Source organism: Vitis riparia, chromosome 15, assembly GCF_004353265.1.
Source record: "Vitis riparia cultivar Riparia Gloire de Montpellier isolate 1030 chromosome 15, EGFV_Vit.rip_1.0, whole genome shotgun sequence".
Taxonomy (NCBI): domain Eukaryota; kingdom Viridiplantae; phylum Streptophyta; class Magnoliopsida; order Vitales; family Vitaceae; genus Vitis; species Vitis riparia.
In genome coordinates, this window is record NC_048445.1 from 10,859,886 (window position 1) to 10,868,231 (window position 8,346).

Genomic DNA, 8,346 nt, shown 5'->3' on the forward strand with positions numbered 1-8,346 from the left:
TTAAAAAAAAAAATTGTTTTAAAAGAATTGCTTTGATCTCCTAAGTATGACCACCACATCTATACATATTTTTATTTTTATTATGAACATTTAAAATTAAATTTTAAGGATATTTTATAGAGGTGAATATTAATTGGCTCCTCAAAAAGTAATATTCAAGGCCTTTTCTTGTTAACCTTAAATTTCATTTCGATCATTTTGATCTAATTAACCTAATTTTTCGGAAATTCAGGATCGCCAAAGAATTGGGTTGGAATACCGAAACTGCCCTCGGCGGTATAATAGAACTGCAGCACTAGGGAAGAGAGAGTCGCAACCGGAGAAAGAAAGAGGCGATGGCTCTGAGGGCCGCAATCCTGAGGCACATAAGAGTCCCAGTTCTTCAAACCCTAGCCCCCGCGTCCACCGCTTCCAACTGGCAGAGATGGATCCGACCAATGTCATCTCACGGCGATGATCATCTTCAAAAGGAAGAGGTTATCGAGAGAGTCCTCTCCGTCGTCAAGAGCTTCCCCAAGGTCGATCCTTCACAGGTCAGTTTTTATTCTTCTCATTTTTCTCATTTTTGTTTTCTTTTCCCTCTGTTTGGTTCCCAGAAGAGTAGGAGAAAGTGGGAAATGACCTGAATTTGTCCATCTGGCTTTGCTAAATTGTGGGGATCAGAATTTTCTTTCTTTCTTTTGCTATGTTTTGTCAGAAACCAAATGGAGGTTATGGTATGGTATGTTTGCAATAGTTTGATAGATTCTTTCGGGAAATTGTTTTGCCCTTGTTTCGCCCTACAAATTTAGGATGCTTAGAGTTCGATCTTGCTGTGCCAGGTAAAACCATAGTTTGGATAATTAAAACCACCAAAATTTCCTGGATTTTGTGAGTGGTTACTGTTCAGTGCTAGGATTTGGGTTTGGGTGCATTGGGCAAATGGAAAATGAAATTCTCACTTAATGAGTTTGGTCTATTGCCTCTTCAATGGATTCAATGGGAATAACATTTTCCAAATCAGTGGTCTTTCTGCCAAGTTTCTCTTTTGAAAAGCAATTCCTGAAATCTACTTTGGATGAGTGGCATGAACCTTTTTTATGCAACATTCTGTCAAGTCTTTATGAAGAAAAGGGATTGAAACCACCATGGATATCAATTTACTTATTTGAGTGCGCTAAAACAAGGTTTGAGTTGATGATATGGGTTTAGCAATTTCAGTCAATTTTTTTGTACCACCAAAAAAAAAAAAAAAGTTTTTGTTTATAGCCTCAAACAAGTGATTTGTTATTTTGTGGTCATCATGTTTACCCATGGTTATACATTTCGTTGAATTTAGACCAAATAATATTGCATTATTATGCTTGTATTCTACTGTTAATACTGAGATCCTCACACCTTTGGATACTATTTGACATTCAAAATTTGGAATAGACAATTTTTTACTTTTTATTTTTTTAATTACAGTTTCTGATTCACTCTGATTCCCTCTCTCACACGGACATGTGGACAATTTCCCTCCACCAAGCCACAAATACAAAGCACATGTAGGGTTAATTTTTGGAGGCAGGTTATTTTAGGTAAATCTTGTGAGGAGCAAGGATGTTGGGTGTCTGGTGAGGCAAGGGAAGGGTATCGGGTTAGGCTATGGAAAGAAATTGGGAAGTGATGGGAGTTGTTTTAAGCTAGAACTAGTTTTGAAGTCGGTGATGATAGGAGAATGAGGTTCTTGCTATCAAAAAAAAAAAAAAAACCAGAGAATGAGGTTCTTGCATGGTTTGTGGTGAGGTGGAGCTGCTATAAAGACAATCTTTTCTTCTGTTGTTTTCTATTGCTAGGTCAAAAGATGCTTGGGTAGCTGATGTTTGGAAGGGTGTGAGGGTGATGATTAGTGGCTTTTGGAATCTATGTTTTTAAGGAACTTCCATGAGTAGGAGTTAGCTTTTGTGGAGGCTTTTCTTCAACAAATTCAAGTAGTGGCCATATAGGATGTTGCAAAGCATAGGTTCATGCAATGTTTTGAAAACCGGACCGGATCGGCCGGTTGGACCGTTGATCAGAGCCTGGTCCAGTTCGGTTCAAGTTCTGGGGTGGAAGGGATGTTGAACCAGCTACAAACAGGGTGGACCAGCAGTTGGGCCGGTGAACTGGCCTGCCAGTTTGGGTTGGTTTTCTCTTTTTCTTCCACAGCCCAACACACCCAACCCACTCAAGGGAGAGACCTTTAATGGGCTTTCCTTTGGGCCTTCTGATGTGGGACAGATACTAAGCTTTTTGATTAAAAAACACATGCACAAAGGAATTGAACCATGGACCTTTAGTACAAGGAAAGGGACTGTGACCATTATGCTCCTCATGCTTGCTGTTGAAAAAATGCAAATTAAAAATAAATTAACATGATTGCTTTCAAAAAATTTATATTAATAAATATGTAAAAAATATAAGTAATATAAGTAAATAATTTTTTTCTATTTCAAATTTAAATACAATTTAAAATACTTGTACATTTATATTTATCCATGATTTAATTTAATAATATCAAATATGAAAAATAAATATTATTATTATTTAATTTCTTTATACATATTTTAAATTTTGTAATTATATATTTATAATATATAAATTATATGTTTATAATGTCACCACCAGTTCGATCGCAATTCGATTACCGGTTCGACCATTGTATCATGAATCGGTAACTTTTCTGATTCAATGATCTGTCCGGTTTTAAAAACATTGGATTCAAGTTGAAAGGCTCAGAGGATGACATTTTCTTTAGAAAAATATTTTTTTATAAGCCTTTTTTTTATTTTTTATTTAAAAAAAAAAAAAGAAGAAGAAGAAGAAGAAATTTGGAGCTAAAAACCCTCCATAGAAGTGTTTTTTTTCACATGGGAGGTGGGTTGGGAAGGGGTCTTAACTCTAGATAATTTGAGAGGAAAACCTTTATCTAGTTGGTGTTGCATATGTAAAAGTAACAAGGAAATAATCAACTGTATCTTCTTTCATTGTGGGGTAGCTGGAATTTCATGGCATCTATTTTTTGGCAGTTTCTGGAGTCACTTGGATGTTGACAGGGTTGGCTAGAGAGCTATTGTTGGGGTAGTACAAGAGTTCTGTGGGAAAGAAAAGAAATATGGAGGACAATGCCTCTTTGTTTCTTTGAACCACCACTTGACAAGAGTAGAATCATAGGACCTTTAAGGGGATGGAATATCCTAGCAAAATCCAAAAGCTGTTTTTATCCATTCCATGTTTATGTGGCCTAGAGATTGATCAAAAAACAAAAAAAAAAAAATGTTTATGTGGCCTAGAGGTTTTTGATCATCTTTTCTTCACTCCATTGATTGTGTAGGGTCTTGTTAAGTTTTTCTAGGCTTTTGACACCTTTTGTATTCTCCTTGTGTACTAGGGGAGTGTCCTTTTTGATTGGTGCTTGTTAATGTATACTTTTGGTTTGCCTATTACCTTTCTTTTTTATTGGTGCTTGTTAATGCATGCCTTTTGTTTGCCTATCAAATAATAACAATGATGATGACGACGATGGCAACATGATGATGATCATTATATTCATAATAATTGTAATAATAATAATCATAATTATAATCATAATGATGATGATAATAATAATAATGATAATCATGATAATGATAATAATGATTATCATTTTGCTCTTTCTTAGAGCTCTACCTGGTAACACTTTGCTCTTTCTTTCTCACACAAGAAGTTTCATCACACCCAACATGACCTTTCTTTTAGAGTTGACTAGAGATGACCCACTTTGCACCTAAATATTATTATTATTATTATGATTATGTTATAGTTAAATTTTAGTCCCCATTGGGACTTGAACCTGGAAACTCCCACAAACCCTCCCCATCCCTTTACCACTTGAGTCAGGCCTCAAGGGCCTATTTATATATATATATATATATAAAATTTTATTTATTTATGTTATTGCAACCAAAAATCACCTAGTGTAGCAAGATCCTACATAGGTACACCAATTGTATACCCTTTGCTTCACAAAACAACAGGGTATAAGCAATGAACAAAATGTGCATTCTTTATCATTCCCCCCTTCCCTCCAATTGAAGTCCCCTGGATATGTCCACCTTCTGCCACCTCAAGAATAAAGAAATTTATTACCTTAATCACTGAGACCAATACACAAGGTGAGAGCAGATTTTGTTACCTAAGTTCTCAAAACTCTGTTAGAATTTATTCCCGAAAGATACTCATATTTTTCGATTGTACATCAAAATAAGCTTTTCTTGTCCTTTAGTGTTGATAATGCTACCTTTATGTGATAGGAGCAGAATTTCAGTGAATGTCTATCTTCCAGATTTGAGTGCATTCTTTGACAAGATCTTGCCTGTCTATGACCTTCACTTTCATTTTCATATTTATAGCATACAGCAATTTGCTTCCTATAGGCTGTTTTATTCAAGGCAGGTTAACAATATCTCATGTAGTTTTAATTTGTATTTTCTCCAGATCTTTAGATATTGCTTCACTTCTCTTAGATTGAGTTATAACATATGAAACAGTAGGAAGTAAAGAAATAGATGCTGAGCAATCTACCACTTAAGAAAACAGCAAAAATAATGAAATGTTAGAAAAAGAAAAAAATTTGATGAGAGGAACACATGCCCATACAATAGGTCATCCTAGTTCTCACTTCTTTTGACAATTCCTCTTTTTTGAAAATTTCAGGAAAATTTACAATTAGTGGCCACCACCTTTCTTGTTGTGTGTTGTTATTTGTACCTGTATCTAGAGGTTGGAATCCTACAGGTGGTTTGACCTAGGAATCATCCAATGCACATTTTTTGTGCATCTGGAAGGATAGAGATTATTTATCTTTTGATTGCATAGATGCCCAACTAAGGGATAGCTCTTTGTCTGTGTTGGACTTCATTGATTCATTTTGCACTAGGTAGTGGATGGAAGAAGTTTTTGGCATTTATTGCAACAAGGTGTTGCCTTTTGGTGCCCTTTATGTGCCATCTATACTTTAGTGTGCCTTTTGTTAGGCGTTGCCTTACATAATGAATATATTATCTATTTGCCTATTAAAAAAAATATATAGAAGCCCAACTAGAACCATTTTCCCCCTTTTTTTATAGACAAATAGAAATCACATATTAAATAACACCCAGTCAAAAAAGGGTTGCAATTCCCTTAAACCAGGAGAATATGGTGAGCGCAATTGAGCAAAACACACACATACATTACCACAACAACTACAAAAAAACAAAAAATCAAAAAGAGAAGAACCTATACATCCTATATGGTAACCCAAGCTTCAAAAAAAAAAAAATATGGTAACCCAAGCCCGTTATAAAATCCAAAAGGGAGTGTTAGCTCAATTGAAAAAGTTCTCCAGGAAAAGAAATCCTTTAATGCTTGGTCCAAGAACTCCTCTTTTCTAAATATTTTACAATCACTTCTAAAATACACCAAAACAAATAAAGATGGACCAACTTCTGAAGTCCCCTACACTTTTTTTTGCAATCCGGTTTGATTCTAACTTAAAAGGAGCATTCTGATTAACTTTGGGAAGGCCCACTCTGCCAAATTAAGCTAGAACAAGGTCCCAAAACTTTTGTGCAATGAATTAGAATGTGACTAGCTGACTCCTCTTTTACCTTGCACAAACAGCACCTTCTTCTTGGCAAATATCTGTTGTATTAATAGTGCCTACCAAAAGAGTGCACTAAAGTATACATCATGTTTCTTCTTCTTCTTCTTCTTCTTTTTATTTAATTTAATTCTTTTTAGAGGCAAATACCCTTTGTATTAATAGTGCCTACCTCTTCTTCTTCTTCTTCTTCTTCTTCTTCTTCTTCTTCTTATTTAATTTAATTTTTTTTAGAGGCAAATATCCTTTGTATTAATAGTGCCTACCTCTTCTTCTTCTTCTTTTTATTTAATTTAATTTTTTTTAGAGGCAAATATCTTTTGTATTAATAGTGCCTACCAAAAGAGTGCACTAAAGTATACATGATGTATTATGTATACAAAGGCACCAAAAGGCCAATGTCCATATCCTCTTCCTCAACTGACCAATCATCAGAATCTCTCCTAAACCTTAAAGGAACCAAAATTCCAAATCTGATTAGCTGGAAATTGTTCATAAATCTCAGAACTTTAGGAAAGAAAATAGGACTGGACAGAGAAAATCCCACTCCTCACCCCTTCCAAGCCAATTTTTCCTTGGAACTTTGAACAGTAGCAGTACAAATATGCTCCATAAATCTTTCCATTTCCCCCCGTTTCCCAATCAGGACAATCCCTTCTAAAACAAAGTTCCAACATCCTCTGTCATCCTCCTCCAACCTAAGCTTTACCACACTTGCATTCTTATTGGAAGCAAAACCAAACAAGGAAGCAAATCGGTCTTTGAAACCATGCTTGTTTTTTAGCCTGTTTCCGAACGAAATATTAGTCCCTTGCTAAAACTCATCCCAACCACATCTAAACTAGGAAATGGATATTTCATATCTAAATATAAAATTACAATGTTTAGAAGCATTTATACCTTTTTAATCCCTGTCAAATTGGGAAAACCTTGTACCCATAAATGACTCGTATATTTTTAGTCTCATTCTAAGGAAATAGAGATAAAAGAAAGATGGGCAACTTATTACTGTCTTTATTTATGACTGAATCCAATATTAATAAATATTATTTGGGAGGTTATTTAAATTTACATTGATGCTTGAGTGATTTCTGAGACAACCAAAGGTTATAATGGGAATAAATTTGATGAGAATTTCAACTTCCTAATTTTTACCAAACAGTAGAATGGAAATATCATTAGACATGGGCAAACCAGACCCTCTTCAATTTTATTTTGTATGGTATTTGGGATGAGTTTATTGTGTTTCCAGTGGGAAGCAGAATGAGAGGCAGCTTTTTCTCTACTCTTTTAAAAGATTCTCTTCAATAGCTGACCATAGTTTTTTCTTTCTCTTTTTTTTTTTTTTTTTTTTTTGTGGTGATTTTAGTGACATCCTGGCATTACATTACCAACAGGTGTATTTAAATGTAAACTCAAGGGACAGATTTCATTTTTTACGGAATCTCAAACACTTCCTAAATAACTTGCAAAAATTTAACAACAATATTTTGCTAAATGTAAGTTTCATCATATGATTACAAAATTATTTCTGACAGTTGATGTCCCTCCACCTTAGAAAGTGCAGTTCCCTTACCTTCTGATCTTTGATATATATTTTTTTATCAGATTCTGATCTTTGATGTTATTGTCTTCCTTCTGCATGCATTTCAATAATGTCTCTATTTATATCTTTCAAAATTTTGCTTCTATTAATCCCTTATGATCTCTTTCTTAGGTCTTATGATGATAGAGTCAGGTTTGTCTCTTACATTGTCATATTTTTTTTTTGGCTTCTATTAATCCCTTACGAACTCTTTCTTAGTTCTTATGATAATAGTCCGGTTCGGCTCTTACATCGTCAATTGTTTTTGAATACACACTATTATTTCTTCTGCTGGATTACAAATTTATGATCATAACCTCATAAAAAGATAACTGGAAATGGTTTCATCTACTATGAATCACAGGTGACTGCTGATGTACATTTTCAGAAAGACCTGGGCCTGGATAGCTTGGACAATGTGGAGATTGTAATGGCTCTTGAAGAGGAGTTCAAACTCGAAATTCCAGACAAGGAAGCAGATAAGATTGACTCCTGTAATCTTGCCATTGAGTACATCTATAACCATCCAATGGCTGGTTAATTAATTGGAGCAAGTGGGGCTCTGCTATTGAATTTCATGGTGAACAATTGTCTGATCAACCCTGTTTTTGTTTTGAGTTGTTGGATGGTTGTAGAAATTTAATCCTTTTCATAGGATGGGAAAAAGAATAATCCGAATCTGTTTGATAAGAGTAATATTTGCAGAAGTAGCATTTCATGGCTTTGCTACTAACGATTGCAATTTCCTGTATTTGCAATGAATTGCTTGGATTCCATGCTGTTATTCCGCTTTTCTTACGTAGCTTTTGGTGACCGATTGTTGACCTTCCTATTCTGGGAGTGGAATCCATTTTTTTTAACCTCCGGATATTGTGATTTGGGGCTTGACATTTTGACACTTTTTGCTTCAAAGTACAGTGAATGCAAATATTGCAAGTGAGGCCCATATATGGTTGTCAGTTGTTAAAAGGCTTTTTTTTTTTTTTTTCTTTTTTCTTTTTAATTTTCTTTTCCTTTAAAAAAAAAACACTCTTATTCTTATTTTGTTAGTTGTTGCTAGATTTTTCTCCTAAATAATGTTTGGATTGAATTTTGGATCATATTTTATAAAATTGATATATATTCTAGACTATTTTTT

General features: G+C 34.4%; 1 protein-coding gene across 1 annotated transcript; it reads left to right on the forward strand.

Moving 5' to 3' along the window:
* The first annotated feature begins 302 nt into the window (after positions 1–302).
* Positions 303–7,992, forward strand: LOC117931535 (acyl carrier protein 1, mitochondrial). The gene is made up of 2 exons (XM_034852500.1): positions 303–533; positions 7,573–7,992. The coding sequence occupies exons 1-2, from the start codon at positions 336–338 to the stop codon at positions 7,747–7,749; spliced, it is 375 nt and encodes a 124-aa protein (XP_034708391.1). The 5' UTR covers positions 303–335; the 3' UTR covers positions 7,750–7,992.
* The last annotated feature ends 354 nt before the right edge of the window (positions 7,993–8,346 follow it).

Coding starts and splice junctions, on each gene's coding strand:
- LOC117931535 (XM_034852500.1), top strand. CDS start 336: ATGGCTCTGAGGGCCGCAATCCTGAGGCACATAAGAGTCCCAGTTCTT. Junction 534..7,572: donor CCAAGGTCGATCCTTCACAG/GTCAGTTTTTAT, acceptor TATGAATCACAG/GTGACTGCTGATGTACATTT.